The following is a 20,596-nucleotide window of genomic DNA, read 5'->3' on the forward strand; positions in this document are numbered from 1 at the left end:
TCATAACATCGTTTTCACTCCGCATAAGTCCATGTTTGAGAAGGACTTAGAGAGGATTACTTGTTTTCTCTGCCTATTACAGACAAGTGCCTCTCTCTCTCTCTCTCTCTCTCTCTCTCTCTCTCTCTCTCTCTCTCTCTCTCTCTCTCTCTCTCTCTCTCTCTCTCTCTCTCTCTCTCACTTCCTCATTCTCGCTGTACCTTGTTTTCTCCCTCTCTCTCTCTCTCTCTGTCCGAATCTCCCTCCCCCTCTTCCTTCACTGAAGAATGTGAAAGGACCTGTTATTCAGATGCATGCATGACTTGCTGATGACAGAGTTTACATAGCTGCTGCTGCCTCTGATGGCGGTTTTCCGCAGCGACTCCTCTGTCTGTTCTCCCCTGCAGCCAGGTCTTCCCAGTATGCCTGCAGCCAAAAACAGGGTCTAATGTGTGTTAACTGGAGCTGTCACTTATGATCTGAAAAATGGATGCTGCAGGAAGAGAAACTGACCCTTGTTAGTTTTAGGCTAATGATAGTTCTGTAAGTGACTCTAAAGCATTTTGACAGTTAGCATGTGCCACTAAGTATGAGCACAAATGTCATTTTGTAAGAAAGTGTAGTGGATCCTATGCTAGGATGGGGTTATGATGGCAATGCTTATTTCTGTTAATTGAGCTAAGAGCCTTTTTTAATTGATTTTTTTACTGTAAATCAATAAACATCACAATGATACAAATGTGGTGGTTAGCACTGTCGCCTCACAGCGAGAGGGTTACTGGTTCGAAACCCGGCTGGAGCCCTTTTGTGTGGAGTTTGCATGTTCTCCCCGTGTCTGCGTGGGTTTTCTCCGGGTTCTCTTGTTTCCTCCCACAGTCCAAAGACCTGCAGGTGTGAGGTCAATTGATGACTCTAAAATTGCCCGTAGGTGTGAATGGTTGTCTGTCTCTGTTTGTCTCTATGTGCCCTGTGATAGACTGGCGTCCTGTCCAGGGTGTACCCCGCCTTAGGCCCCCCGCGTTAGCATTGAGCTAACACCTGTATCAACTTAATAAAGGCTCAGTTTTTTGACTAGGCAGTTCGTAAAACCATATTTCTGGGTTCTTTATCCTCTGGGTAGTACTTCCCACCACCCATCCCCCCCAAAAACGTTTTTATATACTTCCAGGGAGTACTAAAAAAATGGGGTATAATATTTAATTCTAGGCCACATCGTACCTCCCTGTTTTCAGTCGTGCTTTCATATGAATGTAAAACTGGTGTTAAAGGTATTAAAAAAGATCTTATAAAGTCTTAAATTGAACTAGGTGAATGCCTGCACAAACCTTAAAACAAAGATAAATACAGGTTGGTGACAACACTGTCAAACATTGTGTAATGGGCTAAAAAACCCTTAAACTCACTTTAAGAGTATATTGTAGATGAATGGAGAAAAAAAAGCATATTTAAATAAGCCAACTTGGTGTTGAAGCGGTCTAAAATCCAGCTGAAAGTACTGCTGTCCCAAGATAATGAAAATTCAGGTACTGATGCTAATGCTGCAGTTTTCCAGTCTTTTACCCATCGAGCTATTGTGAGTCTACATGAAATCAGTGATTGACTTGGGGGAAACAAACACCTTGCATATTTGCTGGCCTCAATGGCACAACACAATAGCGAGTGTTGTTACCACGTGTTACGTCATCATAATTTCAGACGTTATTTCCTCAAAGGATAAGTAAACACAGGCTCACTCATAAGAGCAGCTTGGAAAATATGTCTAAGGAAAGTGAATGAGTAATGCTGCGCCACCACCTGCTGTTGAAGTGCCCTTGAGCGAGTTGTTCTACCCTCCTACATTACCAGTGAAGCCTGCTGAGTGGCTGATAGTAAAAGCCTGTGGTTACGCTGGGCAGCTTGACACTTAGTGTAACTGTATGTTAATGAGTCAAAGTGTTATTGTCGCGTGTGAATGCTCAGCTTTTCCAGTTCCCTGTGCAAACATTTTTTAAAAAGCAGCTAATTGAAAATCATTAGATCTTTCTTACGGATTATCAGCTCCAAGAAGAAGAATTCCTTTATCATGTTACACACACACAGGCCCGAAATACACACACATGCACACACAGGACCTATATACATGCAATTAATGGAGAGATGTCAGAGCGAGGGGGCACCTCTCCAGCCACCAGTCCACGCTCCATTCATGGTCCACACAGGGACTCGAACCGGCGTCCCAGCCAAGTCACCTATGGACTGAGCTACTGCCGCCCCAGAGCAGCTGACAGTGAATGAGGGGATCTGGGGACATTTGCTGAAAACCCTCGGCCACTTAAACTTTTCTAAAACATCCTCCAAACTCACCTTTATCCCCTGTCTCTCCCTCTCTACCTCCCCCCATCCTCTGGCTCTGCCCCCTCTTCCTGACCCTAGGATTGACCAGAAGGTGTCCAACAGCCCGTATGGCTACAAGCTGCAGGAGGCGCAGGCTATCCTCAGCGAGGTGCGGTCCATCCGAGACGCCATCAGCTCTGGGGAGAAGGAGAAACAGGAACTCATGCAGGTAAAAAAACCTGTTTGTAATGGAGGGTAAAAAGGCTAAAAGTCAAGTCACTCAAAAATAATTATCATAAAATGCAGTTGTGTTCCCAACTTTGTTTGTTAATTAAGACCCTTTAGCAACTGAATGAAGTGCTTAGAGTAAATATAGTACCAATTGCATAGAATAGTTTCAACCCGGGTGTCAAATCAACAATCTAATTTAGTGCCTTTTTGAAGAAGTAGATTCATTTTGTTTAATTCATCTGACGAATATTTATGTAATAACTCATCTCACTTACCTAAGACTGAGCACAAAGCTCAGCATTGTTTAGAGGTTGCTCAAGGCAGGATGTTTAGTTGATCAGCTCCAGTATCAACTCTTTGATGAACAAAAGGACGAGGAAAGAGGAGACAGATAATCCAAATACTGACATGGGATACCGAGAGCCACGTGGATCATGTCAGAAATCACAGTAAGGTCACTTCATGATGTGCATCTTCTCACACAAATTAGAAAGAATTCAATATTGCTGTCGTTTGGACAAGTTGAATTGCAGATTTATTTTCTAATCGAAGCACAAGTTTTAGTCCGGCCATTCTCATCTACAGAACAGCTGAGTTTTTAGGCAGTCAGTTCTCGGCCCAAGAGCTTTTCATGCTTGTCTGGAACAACTGCTTCCAGATACTCTTTTTTAAATTTGTCTTTATAGACATTTTGGGTTGTATTTGTAAATGAGGGGGGCTAGGAGGTCCACACATTACTTAAATTCACCCTGGTGGAATAAAAGCTGTTCCTAGCAAGCGTGATGTTTTATTTAACTGCACTTACCTCTCAACCCAGGCATAAATTAGTCCCTAATTTCCCTAAATAGACAAGAAGAAGAATAATTATTTTATTAATCCCGCAACGGGAAATTCAATTTTTTTTCACTCTATAATTATTCATGTTACACACACACAGGCCCGAAATACACACACATGCACAAACACAAACAGGATACATGCAATAAATGGAGAGATGTCAGAGCGAGGAGGCTGCCAATGACTGGCACCCCGAGCAGTTGGGACTTCGGTGCCTTGGTCAACAGCGCCTCGGTAGTGCCCAGGAGATGAACTGGCACCTCTCCAGCCACCAGTCCATGCTCCATACAGGGACTCAAACCGGTGACCCTCCGGTTCCCAGCCGAGTCACCTATAGACTGAGATATTAAATAGATTAGATAGATAATAAATAGATTGAAATGTGGTAAGTACTAGAATTGAAAGGCTCTCAAAGTCCCCCAAAATAGACTTTGCAGTGAGGTACAGCATAACACTGCCCTCGCAAAGCTGTCGCAGACGGTGATTTGTGAAAAAGAGTAAGAATAGGAGTATGAGGTAAGGCTGTAAAATGAGCAAATAAAGGCATCGGATGACTCTCAGGAGAGTCTTTAGCCTGTTAAAACAATTGACGTTACATTTATATTGCTGTGAGAAAAGGGCCAGATGTGCCAAAACACATTCAGTGACTGAGAGTAGCTGAGGCTGCTGGGAGGCAGGTGGTGTTTTAGTGTCGCGCCTCAGCCGCTGTGATGATAGCCTGTCGAGCTGACTCAGGAGAAGATGAGGGCTGTGTTTGTGAGGATCAGTTTGAGGAGAGTTTTCGTGAAATTGAAAACAATTTTGCGTATGGCAGGGTCATTTATAATCTGAGGTTTATGTTCTTTTGTAGCTCGTGAGATATAAGCTCTGAGTGGGTTAGTGAGGGTGAGTTAGGAGTCGCATACTAGAGCCACCTGTCTTCATTTCTCTTAGTGCTGATATTCAGTTGACGCTGTAGGTCACACCCCCCTGGTTTGAATCTGGAAAATAATTGAGGGATGTATGGCTGCACCTAGGTATTATTTCCATGTTTCTTAAGGGTGCTGGTGGAAATCCTTAAAAACAAAACTGCTTGAAATGAAGGTTATATACAGTCTTATGCCAAGTCTACTTACAAACAGTTGATATATATTTGAAACATGGAACTTTGTTGGGTTTTAATTGCTCACCCTTCTGTTAAATGCTGTCACAGAACATAGTTTTGGTTGATTATAGCAGAATAACATCAAATTGAATGTGTTGAAGCATTGAGATAATCAGTATGATGTATATACTACAATGCACATACATATTTATGTAACTCTAAGGTCAACTCTAAGATGCTGGAGAAGTTTGAAAACGCACCTCGAAATGCTTGAAAATAGCTTGAATTGACATTGGAAAATGTGCGGGAACCCTGTATTTGTACTATCAAATTCCTCTCAGTTGTTTAAGAATGTAAATCATTTGTACCTAGAATCGCAGATAGTGAAACCTCACATCCCAAAGCCCAAGATGAAATCTTCAAAATATCTTGTTTTGTCCGACCATCAGTTCAAAACCCAAAGATATCCTCCAGACAATTTCCACTGTTTAATACAGAGAAAACCAGCAAATCCTTCTTGGCAAAGCTGCTCAAGTTGTGTTGAGTTTCATGGGGAACTCAAGTTCAAGACAATCTCATGACAGTCTCTCTCTCTCTCCCCTTTTCTCCTGTCTGCCACATACAGACATATTCCTCCTAACTCTCCTCTGCTTTACTCCATATTTCCAACATGGCGTGGAGATCAACATGCAATCAATTTAATTAACAACGATTAATCATTTATAGTTTGCTAATTTACCATAAATCATTATTATAATGCCTCTAGTCTAGCAATTTAGACTTGAGTTCTAACAAAAAATACCCCAGTGTTGACTAAACATACATACAAGCATACTTGTATACGTGCATACATATACACAGATTTAAAATATCAGGTATCATATCAGGTCATTTTGGCTGCAGATTCATCCGGCTCACATTGGTTTGAAACATGGACTTTATGGTTTGGAGGTAGAGGCAGGAGAATGTGTTTAATAATACATAACCTGCTCTGTGGACCCCTCTCTACTTCCCTCTTTCTCTCACCGCTCCCCCTCCTTTCCCCATAACCATCTGCAGCTGACAGCTCAGCCTGTGTGTCTGCGAGATTTTCTAGGTTCTGGGGATGTTAATAATGAACAGATCATCCGTTAACCAACGAGACGGATTTTGACTTACTTACTTAATACTAAAACATCTATCTGTCAATTTGCTAATGCAAACGATACGTTTTAAGGTCTTTGTTTCTGTGAAGTTCGTGGCTCTAACAAGCTAAACTAACTAACAGGAAAGTGGTTGCATGCGTCAAAAACAATGTATGCAAAACCGTAGCGGCCCGGCCAATAGAAGTCTGAAGATGTCCGTAGACACTGAAAGTATGCCCAAGCCTCAATCGGTCAACAAGAATGGGTCAGAAAATGTCAGGAATCGATCAGAAAAAAAAAATCTAATTTAGCATGTCTAGTCTGTTCACATATGTTTGTTTCCCTGTGCAACTGTGCAACTGCCGTATGTTTGACTGGCTGTGAGTACTACTCTGTTGTTTTTGGCACAAGAGTGAATGATGCTTCATTGTTTGGAGATAACAACTAGAGAAACGGAGAGAGGTGCATTCTTACTAGCAGACCTCACTGACAGCTACAGTTTAGCTGAAACAATTAATGAGTGAATTGATTAATTCAATTCAAGTTTATTTATAGTGCCAAATCATAACAAAAGTTATCTCAGGACATTTTACAGAGTAGGTATAGAACATGACTTATGACTTATTTATTTTTTTACATAGACCCGACGATTCCCCCGTAGAGTACGGTGGCGTTGAAAACCTTCCCTATTACAGGCAGGAACATCAGACAGACCCAGCTCTGTGGAGGACGGACATCTGTCTGCACCGGTTGGGGAGGAAGAAAAAGAGAGAGAAAGAGAGAAAAGACAGACACAAAGACAGAGACAGACACACTTCCAGCAACTATAATAATATCTATAGTAATGTGAATATGACTTATAAGTTATGGCAGTTAATACAGCAGAACAGTAGAAACAAGCACAGCTAAGGTGATAGATTATAATAGCAGCAGGAAGCGTCATGCAGGACCACGGCAGCAGGCACCACCACAATCAGCAGAGACCTGATTAGTTGATAGCAATTTTGACAACCGATTAAAAGTCTCTCTACTAAACCATATCTATCTCCGGCTTCTTACTTGTGAGAATTTGCAGCTTTTCCCTCGTGCCATGTGATAATCATCTGAATACCGTTGGGTTTTGAAATGTCGGTCAAGAGTATTAAGATGTTCCGCAGCAAACAAGAGGGACATCCTCTAAATTTAAGTTGAGTGGATTCACTTTGTTGACAATCAAGAAGTGATAAATAAGGTTCTAGCAGCTGCTGCATTGAGAGAAGACTGCATCTGCCGGACCTGTTTGATGTTTTTCTTTACCAGAGCTCTGAGAGGAAATGAAGGTCTGATGAGCACACAGTGTTCATATTTTTGGGTAATGAAATATAAATAGAATTTAAATTTACACGCTTATCTCTGGCTGCCACTCACAGCCATGTGTAGCTTAATGCCGATACGTTGCCAAATCATGGCTCAGGGAAGAGACAAACATACAGTTGAAACACCAAATTCTTAAACGCTGCCGTTATCACAGAGGTGGCGTGGGATTTTTCTGGCCCATCTGAAAAGCAAAGATAAGGTGCATTCCACAGCAGGCTTCAAAACAAACCGCAGAGTCATATAAGATATTCATCAGGGCCGTAAAGATGAAAGGATGACTGCTGCAGCTTTCACTGCTGCTGCATCACTGTAACAAATGGGGAACATGCAGCAAACACACAGGAGGTATTTGTGTTTGACATTATTCTTTGCCCTGAGCAGCTCCCACTGAACTTGACTTACTAGTTGATTGCTAGAAGCTTCAGAAACAATAAGCCCTGGTGCTATTAATATGGGATGATGCCCCAGCTCTACTCTATTCAATCTCATCCTTGTTAAATATTTAATTTCACTAACTTGATACAGTATTTTATTGTCACTTTATCTATTTTTAATATAATTTCTATTCCCTGAGTAGTTTCCTGCTGAAGTGTCCCAGCTTCTTTCTGCAGATCGTTCATGCTTTGATCCATGTAATCTCCAGCAGTTCCCCGTTTGCCTCTTTCTGTTCATCCAGAAACTGGCGGTGCTCAAGGACAGTTTCCAGCTGGACTCAGGCTCTCAGCAGGAGCTGTGGGGCAGCAGTCCTTCGCTCGCCAACTCTGAGCTGTCCATCCCTCGGCTCTACTCTGATGCCGGCTCGCAGACCGACATCCCCGCTGAGGTGAGTCCCAGGCAGGAATCTCAGTTTCACATTTTTCTGAAGTATTAAAAAAACAGCATTAAAAGAGGCCAGGCCTTCGGAGTCTGGGCTGCAAATATCAGTTGGGGGAATTTTTTCTTTTATGGTTTTATACACCACATACATTTTGCTGATAAATTCAGGATGACATGTAGTACGTTTACTCGAGTACAAGATGTTACCATTGGTTAATTAGTCGATGTATGTCAATGTTCACCATATCATTGTGTCAATATTCTGTTTGCATTCAGTTCATGACCAGCACCAACAAACTGGCAGAGAAGGTTCGTCTGAGTCTGAAGTACGAGGAGGCCAAGAGAAGGTAGGCGCGTGCGTGTGCATGTGTGTGTGTGCGTCCGTGCGTGCGTGCGTGCGAGTGCGTGCTGTTTACAGTTTATATACCTTTATAATGAAAATAGCTGAACTCGCCCTTCCGAGACAGTGGCTCGGAACAACTTACTGCAAACAGCTGCAGTCTTGTACCGGTTAATCATCCATTAATGAAATTTCTATGATCGCTCTTTTTCTTCTTCTTTGTCTCTTCATTTGAAGATGTACAAACGATTTATCTAATTTTGTTATCACACCAGCTGAGCTCCTAGATTAACAGTGTACGGGGAGGAGGATTTGTAGCTCAGTGTTGTTCCATTACCAAGTCAAGGTGGAATAGTTCTTCACAGAATCATCGTCATCATCTCTGTAGGAAAAAGTTTGTGCACAAGTCTAATTATTGACCAGTAGGGATTAATCTTTGACCGACTTTTCTCTGCTGGAGAGCTGATTGATGGCTTGAATATTGTTGAGCAGAGACAGAATGGAGTTATGGTCAACAGCAGTCTGAATCCACATTTGTCCGCAAAAATTGATCCTTTTCTCGTTCTCTTCTCTCTTTTTTTATACTCCTCATAATTCTCCACTTTCCTCTCTCAGGATTGCCACCATCGAGGTCCAGATCGCCAAACTGGACAGCGAGGCGTGGCCCGGGCTGCTGGACCCAGAGCGGGACCGCCTTATCCTCATCAACGAGAAGGAGGAGCTGCTAAAGGAGCTGCAGTACGTCAGCCCTCGCCAACGCCTGCAGCCCAATGATGCAGAGAAGCTGGAGTCTGAAAAGAAACGTCTGGAGAAAGACCTGCAGGCCGCCAGAGACAACCAGAGCAAGGCTCTGACCGAGAGGTGGGGAGAGGGGGTTCTCTGGGGGGCCAGAATATTACATTAATTAATTGAAGCATAGCATGCTTGAGATGAATTCACAAGAATCAAAATCTTTAAGATACACTAGAAGCACCCTAAGCAATATAAGACCAAAAGGGAAGGGCAGAGAAAGGTTCCTGTCTTTTTGGATTAAAGCATAGCTGACGTTAAAACCAAAAACAACTGGACCACTAGTGTCTTTTATACTCTTACTCATGGAGAAGGTTAGAGCAGGTGATGACAGCGCTTTGATGTGTGAAACTGTGGTCATTATTGTATCATCTGCTGATGAAACCACTGACCTTCTCATTCTGTTTGACTCCTTTGACCTTCAGACCTTTAGAGACGTCAAACATCCCTGATGATTATTAAAAGTTTGAGATGCGCACGACTCCTCTCTTCTCCTAGCCTCTCCTAGCCTCTCCTCTCCTCTCTTCTCCTCTGTACTCAGTTTTCCAGTCTTTTATACATAGTTTTGTAGCAATTTCTCCTCTTTTAAATAGCAGCAGACAGCAAACCAGAACCACTCAGATCCTGCATATCTCCTCTCTCTCCCTCTCTCCCTCTCTCTAACAGGACTCTTGTTGTTCAGTGTTTAGGTCAGACTCTACTTGAGCTCAGTCCCTCTTTGTGTCTCCTGTTCCTGTAACCTGAGATGCTGCAGAGCCTTGTCACAAAAAGAACCTCTTGTAGTCCACCTACGCACCTGTACACACACACACACACACACACACACACACACACACACACACACACACACACACACACACACACACACACACACACACACACACACACACACACACACACACACACATTGACACAAGGAGTAGGCACACAATCATGTATTCAGAGTCTGTGGGTTGTGAAGCTGTCAAATTCACTGAATCAGTGTCTATGAGAAACTTCTTTTTCTGGAAGTTTTAAAGACTCCACACACCCACCAAGATGTTATCAAATATATGGCCAATTAGACTTCCACTCAATTTGGGCAAACTTTTGCTGGCCATTGCGTGGTAGGCCATAATAACAATGTCAAATGAGTGTTTTTATTTTTCCTTTATGTGAAGGTGACTCCCGTTCAGCCCGAAAGCAGCTGACTGAGGATCAGATTTGTTTAATGTCTTTTCATTTTCAATTTTGAGGATTGAATGAATTGCTTTCCACCTGCATCTCTGTAGCGGAAAAAGGACTGTGCAACTTTTTAAAATGTATTTATTTATTTATTTATTGTCATTTTAGGCTACGACTTCACTGCAAGAGGAACAAACTGGTCAGAGAGCTGGAGGAGATGGTTCGACTGGCCTCATCACTACATACACAACTCAAAAGGTTTTGTTTATTTAATTTCTGCTGTTAACAACTTTAAACAATTTTTTTATTGAAATTTAGCATCAAACACAATTCCATAAATGAATTTCAAACACAGCAAAGATACGTCCTCCCTATATGTTTGTCTGAAATGCCCCATTTTAAGATTTGTGATAAACACAGATACAAAGAAAAACAGTGAAAAACATGAACAGTAAGGGAGTGAGCTTTTCTTTGCCATGTAATAATAGACCAATCACTGACCTACGGGGCATTACATGGTCCTACCAGTTTTCCCAGTGTGACACAATAATTCATATTTATGATTTACATGCTGTTATCCTCTACATTGTAATGAACATCCATGCATTTAAATTCAGGCTCTCGTACAAACAGCATGTCCTCTAAAGAGCCTTTTTACCTGCTACCAGTAATACATTTAATAGTCTAAGTTTAAGAGTCCAAAATGATATTGCCTTCCTCTCCTGAGTCACGTGACATCTGAAAATAGAGTGATAAGAGTAACAACATATCTTATCACGCTATTCCAACTAAACTCTCTTCAATTCTGTGAACTGATACACTTCCATTGATGCATCCATATTGTATGCCGTGTTATATGCAACAAGTTATTTCCCTGACCTTAAATCTTTCTCTTTTAAAAAAATAGAATAAAATAAAAGTTCAGATAGTTCACGGAGGCAAGGCTGTACCTCATCTTTAGTAAAGCAGAGACAGCTTATGAAGGAGAATGTGGGAGGGAAGGCATAGATGAAAAGCTTTCGCAAGTTCCAGATTCAACACATTTCTATCAGACATCTGGATTTATTACATTTACATTAGTTTTTTTCACAGCCGTTTATTTCATTCATAATTTCTTTAGTTCGGCATATTAACTACGAGGCTGTTGAGCGTCAGATGAGTCACTGAAAGAAGGATCATTTCGTTATTAGATCCAAATCAGGGAGTCAGAGAGCAGAACTTTGCATGATGGAAGTTCTTCACCTTTTTGACCGAACATTCGTAAAAGATGAAAGCCATTTTGTTCTCATGTTTTTTTTTAAAATTTCAGTCATGATCTTGCCACAAATATAATTTCCCAGCCCAGAACATCCTCAGGAATTAACATTTTTATCGATGACGCAAGGCAGCTGTAAGAGCCGCACATGTTTAAGAATTCATATTTAACAGTCCTGAATTTTATGTTCGGATGTGATAATCTCAAAGCTTGACAGTGTCTCCTCCTCAGGCTAGTTTCCATCCCTCTCTCTCTTTCTGTTCTCGTCTCATCCTGTCCATCTTCCCGGTCTGATGGATTTCAGAAGTCCTCCCGGCGGACAGGAACTAACGAGCCTCCCTGCTTTAATTAGACAACTGCCCGTACCAAGTTACAGGAAGGCTGAGGTGATGGGATGAGACGACAGACGGAGGGGAGAAAGAGAATGACTCTACTCTCCTCCTGAAAGTAGACCCTCAAGTCCAATATTGTAGTTGTATTTTAGATTCTCAATTTGGTTGGAAGCCTTTAAATGGCAATGCACATGTCGCCTGCTGGGCTGGGAGATATGGGGAGAGAATAAAGGATCTGGTGCAATAACTGCTTAGGATTTTGTAAGGCAGGTTTTTTTTTTATGTAGCACATTTATGTACATGAAGGCCACTAGAATACATAAAACACACTTAATAGGAAACACAAGAAAAAGAAACATTGTTGAGATGTGTTCGTCACCACACCAAGAGAAATTAGCTTTCTAAATTAATGCAAAGATAAAGAGAAGAAGGAGCAGGCAGGGATAGAGGGGCGTACAGAGGAGAGAAGGGAAAGGAGGCTAAAATGTGACACGAGGGGAAGATAATGTTGGAAACCGAGTCTGTATGGAAGACAGACGTCTGCCTGCAGTGAGGTTTCAAGCGCCACACATCACAACTTTCTTTTTTTCTTCCTTTCTGCCTGTCTGTCAGGATTTCTCCTCCACCTCAGCTGTCTTCTCCCTAACCTCTTATGTGCTCGTTTTTTTAATTTCATGTTAAGCTGATGTATGTATCCAAAGCAACTTGTAACAGCAGAAACAAATTGGTTACAAATTACATTTGAAAACTCGCAGATCATCAGGGATTCTTCAGAGACTTTGTTGTTGTCCATCATCGGGTCGTAAACATTCTGTTATTGCTCATCATTTCAAATTCTTTTTTAATGATTATTTAAGATACTTAATAGCGTTTGATTTTCATCCACCCATTTTTTAATTGGCCCTAATTATTTTACAGCCATATGTTTTACTTTTCATGTTAATGCCAGTTCCTCGCAGATGGAAGATTTTTTCCCCGCAGTGAGAGAAGAAGCCCATTTTTAAGAAAACTTCACACCCAGCTTGTGTTTTCCTATATTCTTTCTGCAGTGGGGCTAAAATTTCACATGCCACTATGTGACTGACAACAGTTTAAGAACAGGAGAAATCTTCTATTAAATTCCTGATGTGTCGTCTTAGCTCATAACTCTTTCTCTCTCCTGCAGCCTGTCGGCCAGCACTCTATCCTGTTCGTCCGGCAGCAGTCGAGGCTCTCTGACGTCCAGCCGCGGCTCGCTGGCCACCACCTCCAGTCTGGGCTCCACCTCCTCCCTCAGCTTCACTGACATCTACCTGGAGCAGCCTGAGCTAGCTGACCCAGACTTCCAGAACAAGCTGGACAGCCTCCTGCAGGAGGGCGGCCAGGGTGGCTACCGCCCCTCCAGCTCCATCACCACCATACACGAACATGAAGTGGTGACAGGCTCCGGAGGAAGGGACGCAGGGATGCCTGCGGGAAAAGCAGGTGGGGTTGGAGGAGACGTGGGGTCTTCTGCTGGAGGAGTTGCAGGAGGAGGCGGTGGTTTCGGAGCAGAGTCGGGGTCCTCCAGGATCCAGGCGTTGAGACTGTCAGAAACCCCTCGCTCCATGAGCTCTTTATCTCCGCGGTCGTCTCTTTCCTCGCTGTCTCCACCCTGCTCGCCGCTGGTCACGGACACTAGTTTCCTGTCTGGAGAGACATTCGCAGGCCAGACGGGGCCTGACGGGTTAAGCCTCGATATGGAGCTCCACAGCAGACTAGCAGAACTGGAGCTCAGCCTGGACTCTCAGGAGCAGCGGCAGGAGGAGCACCATGGTCCCAGCGGGCTAGAGGAGAAGCAGACCCACAATACCGCACTGGGTGAGGAGGTCAAAGGTAAACAAAGTTTTTGTTACTTTATTCGGTCTTCTTCATCCAAAATGTTCACACACTTCCAGTTCCTGTTCATTCCAAACAGTCGGTAACTGTTGGAAAGAAATGTTTTTGTTATATTTGCTAAAACTGAAAGTACTACATGTGACACACAATCTGGGGAAAAATCCATGTTCCTCTGCCTCCACCTGTGGTGGTGCTAATGGCATCTGCAAGATTACACTGCGCCTATAGGAAAACAACGAATCAGAGCCGAGCAGTGTCGATGACTGTGATCCAGCTGAAATTAGGATCAAATATAAATCAAATATAAGTCTTTTCAGAAACATTTCAGAAAGTTTGTGTAGCCGGAGGTCGATGCTTGGTTTTTGGCTCGACTCAACACTTTCATACCACAAAAAAATTTTAACACTAAAACTAAGTTTGCCTAATAACTCAGCAGGGCTGCAGGATAACGACTCATGGTAATCCCAGTTAATAACATGAGCGTGATAATCGTGATGACTTTTCTACAGTTAGATGAAAGCAAATAAGTGTGAGAGAGAGAGAGAGACTGACGACAGGGATGGTGGTGATGTAACACCTTCATCTCTGTAACGGTAGATCTCATAGAAGTCACTTTTAACTCGATTGGAAAGCAGAATATAAGGAATCCTCTTCACTCTGTGTGTGATGAGAATTTGAATCCAGTGTGTGAAACCTGATTGCTGGTTGGAGCAATGAAGAGAGGATGGGGAGGTGAAGGTTAGGAGGGTGTTGGATTACAGCCACTGGGTCGTGTGTGCGTGTGTGTGTGTGTGCGTGAGTGCGCGTGTGAGAGAAATGCGGCTCCTAGATTTGGAGCCGATACTACTTTTGCTCCCTCAATTTACATCATAAAAATTACACAATGATGATAACAAATATTAGGAGTCTCAATTTAAGAAAGGGAACGTTAATGAGCTTAGAAAAGATGTCTCTAGCGACACAGCTGTCCGTGGACGCCTGCAGCCCGCATCGGCCGATACGATACACCTAAAAAACACAAATATCAGCCGATATCACTAGTGTTGTATCATAGTAAACAGAATATCTTTGCCTGTTGTTTGGATAAAGCAACTTAATACTGAAGGAAACCTAAAAACAACTTCAGTGGTTATAAGAAGCATCTTTTTCTATAGTTATTAATCAGATTTGAGTTCACAAGAGCTAACAAGCTCACTTCACGCAGACTTCTAGTTGATGTTCAGAATTTTTAGTTTTTTTAGCTCACAGCCCCAAAAAATGAACTATTTCAAGTTGGTTTCTTTCTTTTTTAATAAGCCGCCTCAAGACTGGTTGGGTTCTGGTGTGTTCCTTGGTCAAATTGTGTCTCCCATAGTGCGCCCCTTCGTGGTTAGGGTTAGAAATAAGGTTTGGTTTCAGATTTAGGTGGAAACTGGTATCGATGGGGAAAAGGACCTCGACACAACACGGGCATGATGCTGGTGTCTTAAATCCTCGGGTACTGCAAAACATTGTTAACACCACAACGTTAATTGTTGTGAGAGTGAACCAATGTCCAATGATGTTCATCAATGTGTCTCATGTCTATGTGTGATGACTCAGAGAAGAAATAACTGTAGCTGATGTACTTCACTTCTTCCATGAGCTGTGTGTCACGGCCACTGCCCTCTGGCGCAACTGTATGAATTGAAGTCAAAGCGATCGTAGGGTCAGCAGAAGTTTGAACGGGGCTTTAAGTCTGCTGCAGCTGAACGTGACTCAGGTTCTTGTTGCAACCTCGGGTGAAAGGTGGACGTGGTGTCTAGTTTCCTGTTCACTCTCCATCGCTGCTGCTGCTGCCAGGGCTGAACATGTTACCAGGCTCTAACTGTATACGGGCAGGCAGCCCTACAGTCCAGCAAGGCTGTGATGAGATCAACAGTAGCACCGCCTCAAAAAGTAAAGGCAGACCCCAGATTTTCTTCTGCGGGACCTCTGCGTCCGCAGCTATTGTGACATCGTTCTGTAGTGCAAAGCGATGACCATTCATCATCATCACCATCCATTTTTGTTTAGCATGTACCATCTAGCATTGTGCTTAGATTACTGCTGTGATAACTACCCAGAGAGGGAAAGAAATAGTATTAATGGTCATTCAGTGTCTTGGCATCTGCTTTCAAAGTAGGCTTCCTCATTCCTGTTTCATCCCATTACATATACAGTAGCACCTGTAGCTGACCATTTTGGCTGTTCCTTGTGTTTGAATGCATATCTTCCATGGGATATTCTCCACTACAGTCTAACACGTCTACTCTGTTTACTCTGTCGAAGCCACAATAACATAATCGTGAGGTGCTGACAGAGATTTGATCCATATTAGAGATTCATGTGCTGAAGGGCTGAAGTTTACTCTCAGACAGTGAAATCACACGTGTGCTCCTCGTTTCATGTCTCTGATTCAATTTGTGGGTGTTTAGCCAGTCCAGACACTCACTTCCAGATATATTTTATGTAGATTGATATATGATTAAGTTATGTTGGAGTTTCCGATGAAACCGAGATGCTTCTCGCCACTGCAATGTGGCATTTTGAAAATCATTTGGATAAAGAAGCTAAGTTTACTTCTGGAGATTGCATTTATGTTTCACAAAATCATAAAAGCGGTGTTTATTTATGTAGATTGTATCTAAAACTTGTGTTCATCACAGAGCTTAATCTCTGCAAAAGGAAAAATCCCATTGGCTTTTCTGTCGAGGGAACCAGGGTGATGCCTTCAACACTCTTATTAGTTCATGACTTTATTATTTCCGCCCTGATGAAGACTCATCATTAGGCTGATGTGTGTGTTTTAATGAATGCTCCAGACTGAGCGAAGGGTTTTAATCTGACTTCTCTCCTTGCTCCGCCTGAGAGTGCCTGAAGGTTTTTCTTTTTTTGTCTCGGTAACGGTTTCCATGGCTTATTAAACTCCATTTTCCTTTTTTCATTTGTTTTAAAAACACATGGAAATAAAGCACGCACAAGCATTTGTTTTCATATATCATCTGACTTCTATCTGTCTCTTCTTGCTGAATCTTATACATCTCAGTTTCTGACTTCCAAAAATAGTGATTCATTTCCCAAAGCAGTATGACGCTTTTCTTTTTTAGAAACTGTCACTCAAACAGAAGGAAATAGAGCATTTGGAATAAGATATGTCAGGTTTTATACACACTTTTAACTCTTATAGGATCAATTAATTTTTGGTTTTGGTCTTTTCGTTTGTTGGTATAAGATAAATATAAAATATCATCAGACTAATCCTTAACAGACACATCCACAGAGATCCAAGAATAAAATATCCTTTGTTAATTAGCCACATCTTTACCTCCTGTTGTCAGCTCCCCAGCTACGAGGGACAGTGGGGGGGCCAAAGAAGATGGGCGTTACCTCGGCGGTGTCCGACGAGTCGGTGGCTGGTGATAGCGGTGTGTACGAACCTTCAGAGCGCAGGTACCAAGACCTTTTTACCTTTAATGCTTTTTGTAAGATGGAACACCCAGAATGGTTTCCTTTAATCGGCCCGGAGCATTTATGACAAGACATTCACTTTGAATCTTTTTCATTTATTTAAAAAAATATATCTTTATATATCAAATATGAATTGCTTATGTGACAAATACATTTTTGAATCCTTGTTGTAGTTGTTCAGCGAAACAGTAAATAGACAAATTGCATACATTCTCGAATGCACACATTCTCATTTGGTCATTGCACTTAAAACATGTTCTTCTCTTAACCGAAGGTTAGATATTTCCTTAATATTTTTGTAAACTGTAGTTATTTTGACATTTTATTATTGAACACTATGTCCAACTTGTATCACCCTACTTTTATGGTTTAATTTCATTGCTATTACGCAGCGTGAAAAACTCCCGTCAGTCTCATTTTACATAATATTTAACTCATAAGTTTGTGTGTCTGGGCGGTTGTGTTTCCTCCAGGCCGGGCCTCCCTGCAGACCTCCCGCTTGGCTCCTACGAGGAACGGTTGGCACTGGGCTGCTCTCAGGTGCAGCTCGGCTTCCGCTACGAGTCCAGAGACCAGCGCTTCACCATCTACGTCATGCAGCTATCCAACTGCAGCGCCCTCTGTTTGCCGGCTGACCAGAAAATGTACGCCCCCCCCCCCCTTTCTGTTTATTAGATGACGCTTGTTAAGTGTGTAGTTGAGGTGTAAATGCACAAAAACAAGAGTAGAAGAACAACAACTGTGAATTAAAAGATGATACAGAAAGCTTTATATCGAGCAGTTTATATATTCAGATCAAACGCAGCACTAGAGAGTAACAATCAATAATGCATGTGAGGCTAAGACAGAGACAGGTAGAGTCAAGAGTATTTAATTGTTCCTGAGGCTTGTCCTGTTTGGTGCGTGCAGCCTGGCGTGTGTAATGCCTCTACAGACACTGTTTGCTCGTGCAGATGAGTGTCTGACAGGGCTCTTGGTATGTTTACATGGGAAGAAGTTAACAAGTCGTCACCTCACAACCAGCTTTACTGCTAACTAGAGTGCCAATTGATTTGTCAACCTTTAAGTTCAAATGTGATACTACTTCTGTGTACTGTATTCTAAGAGTTTTGAAAAAACTGTGTGGCACTCACATTAGCCTGTTCTGTTCATCAACATCCAATCAAAAAGTAACAGCAAAGTGATGTTTAAGCCAGCAGTAAAGCATCACGAGAGCAGGCTGCGTCATGGTAACACTTACGTCCGTGTCTCCTGCAGATACGTGCGCTCGGCGGTGCTGCCCTGCGTGGAGACCACGCGCTGCCTCTTTCGAACACGCAGTTCTCTGCCTCAGGACGTCATGGAGATCAACGAGGTGTTTAGCATGACGATTTCCCACGGTGCTCTGCGGCAGAAGACGATGAGGGTAGACGTCTGCATCACCAGCAAGTCGGGCCATGAAGAGTGTCTGGTAAGTAGAGCTCTTCCTTCTGGTTATACAGCCGTGGTGCTGGGAATATGGAGTGACCGTGTTTTAATGTTTGTCTTCCTGTAATGTTGTAAGGTTATAGTGTGTTCATCAATATGAAGATAATCACAGTCAGTATGAAAACTAATCTACCTGCACAAACTCGCTCTGCGGCTGCTTTTTGTCGTAGAGTGAGTGAATGGTTAACCTATTTATATTTTGGAAGAATTAGAATTAATTAGTTAGAGTATACTGTTTTTATCTTGTATTTCCCCCCAATATATATATATATATATACTACAGTATGTAGTCAGTATGCAAAGGTATTTGGTAATGAAAATTTGTAATATCTTAATATTATGACAGTGTTGCTGGTACCTTGATAGCAGTCAGGAAAATAATTTAAGCGATTAGGATGATAATCTCATTCAAAATTAAACACAGATATAAAAGAAGCACAATTCATACACTGACACTGTTTGAAAAGCTTTAAATTCAACTTTTAAATAAAGGTAAGAGGCAAAAAAGTATCAAAGACGAATCTACATTGTACACTATCAAAGTGCTTCACATAAAACTAATTATTAAAGACATCTCTGTTTCTGTTCTTCTAGTTTTGACAAAACATATGTGCCAAATATATATGAGGTGAAATGGAGAATAATAAATTATCTTAAATCCCCACTTTGTATTTATAGAGAGCTCAAAAAATGCTCTATATTGTTCTTAGACCAATTATTCATAAACATTTAAACACGTGGCTGTATTTTAATGGTTTAATTCTGTGAAGAGTCTTTTTGTCATTTGCAAGTGCTTCATCACTTCTGGTGTTAGTTGTATGAAGAAATGTTATTCCTGAGGCAGTTTTAACAAACTTTAAATAGAATAAACTTACAAAAAAAGGTAATTATAAGAGTAACAAAAGATTCAAACACAAATAGAGGATAGAGACACGTCCAAGTGTTTCCCAGCTAACTCAAAGATATCTGTTGTGTTTCTGACACATTTTGTGCTTTAAGTTACAAAATTTACTTGCCATGTTCAAATATAAAGTTTACAATGTTGTGTGTTGCTCTGTATAACACACTAATGACAGCATTCACCATAAAATGAAACACTATCGTGGCAGAAAATCAAAATGTAAAACTCAGAATTTTGAGCTGTCTCTCAGATGTTTTTGTATCTTTAACGTCCCTCCATCTTACCTCTCTGCTTCTCCTCACCCCCACCTCCTCCCCTTAAGGCGGGAGCCCAGATCAGCCTGGCTGATGTCAGCTGCTCGGAGGAGAGATGCACCAAGTGGTATAACCTGCTGAGTCGCGCCTACATGCCAGAGATCGACAACAAGGAGAAAGAGAGCAGAGCAGCAGCAGCCAGCGGCACCGACAGGGTACAGAGAGGGGAGACACTGTCACCCAGTGGACTGTTGGTTCACACAACAGCAGAGACTTACTTTGTCTTTCAGAGCCACGTCCAGAAGTGGAAGTTAACAGCTCAGAAATGATTTGACACTAGCTTAAAAAACACACAGTTAGCATGCTGCTGTTTCATATTTGTGGGGCCAGTTTCACCCTATTTATAGAACCAGAGTAACATTAAGAATTGAAATATATTACTCCTTATCTTTCTGCTTGTGCAAATATTTGCCCAGACCTGTGTCGTCAAAGCTAACTGAGCGACAGGTTTTCCTTCTGTGCTAAGACGAGCGGTTGTACCTGTGTAAATGCTTTTAATCAGGTAGAATAATAGTTTGTATTAAACAGGAAAAGAGTCGAAAGGTCACGGCCCCCATAGGATACTGTCACACGTCTGGAAAGGTCAGGATGAAAGGATTTGGCTGAAAAAGATAATTCAGACATGTACCTGTTTGACTGTTAGTTAAACACATTATGAGCTCATAATAGTCACAAAACACTTTTAAATTGTTAAACTAAATAGTTATTTGGTCCTGATGTGTGCGTATTCTGTGTTTCAGACTCGTGTTTCCAGCAGTGACATGGTAGGACCTCCTGAGGACGATGAGTGGTGAGTGTTTCTTCCAGCAATTACTTTTTTCATTTTTCTATTAATTCCTTACTTCATATATTTTTATATATATATATATATATATATATATATATATATATTACCATCCATTGTCCTCTCTCCTTAGTTCTCTTTTACATTTTTGTTCTGTGGCACTTTATCAATATTTCCCGATAACT

The 20,596-nt window shown here is 41.8% G+C and overlaps 1 protein-coding gene across 1 annotated transcript in view; it reads left to right on the forward strand.

The window, feature by feature from the left end:
- Nucleotides 1–20,596, forward strand: part of wwc1 (WW and C2 domain containing 1) — a 50,013-nt gene that overhangs the window by 22,699 nt on the left and 6,718 nt on the right. The window contains exons 6-16 of the mRNA XM_083927363.1: nucleotides 2,392–2,521; nucleotides 7,601–7,747; nucleotides 8,017–8,087; nucleotides 8,696–8,941; nucleotides 10,202–10,291; nucleotides 12,786–13,474; nucleotides 16,816–16,927; nucleotides 17,419–17,589; nucleotides 18,203–18,395; nucleotides 19,636–19,782; nucleotides 20,368–20,417. Of these exons, the coding sequence (XP_083783489.1) occupies nucleotides 2,392–2,521; nucleotides 7,601–7,747; nucleotides 8,017–8,087; nucleotides 8,696–8,941; nucleotides 10,202–10,291; nucleotides 12,786–13,474; nucleotides 16,816–16,927; nucleotides 17,419–17,589; nucleotides 18,203–18,395; nucleotides 19,636–19,782; nucleotides 20,368–20,417 (2,046 nt within the window). The remainder of the gene's footprint in view (nucleotides 1–2,391; nucleotides 2,522–7,600; nucleotides 7,748–8,016; nucleotides 8,088–8,695; nucleotides 8,942–10,201; nucleotides 10,292–12,785; nucleotides 13,475–16,815; nucleotides 16,928–17,418; nucleotides 17,590–18,202; nucleotides 18,396–19,635; nucleotides 19,783–20,367; nucleotides 20,418–20,596) is intronic.

This window comes from Echiichthys vipera, assembly GCF_963691815.1.
Source record: "Echiichthys vipera genome assembly, chromosome: 14".
Taxonomy (NCBI): domain Eukaryota; kingdom Metazoa; phylum Chordata; class Actinopteri; order Perciformes; family Trachinidae; genus Echiichthys; species Echiichthys vipera.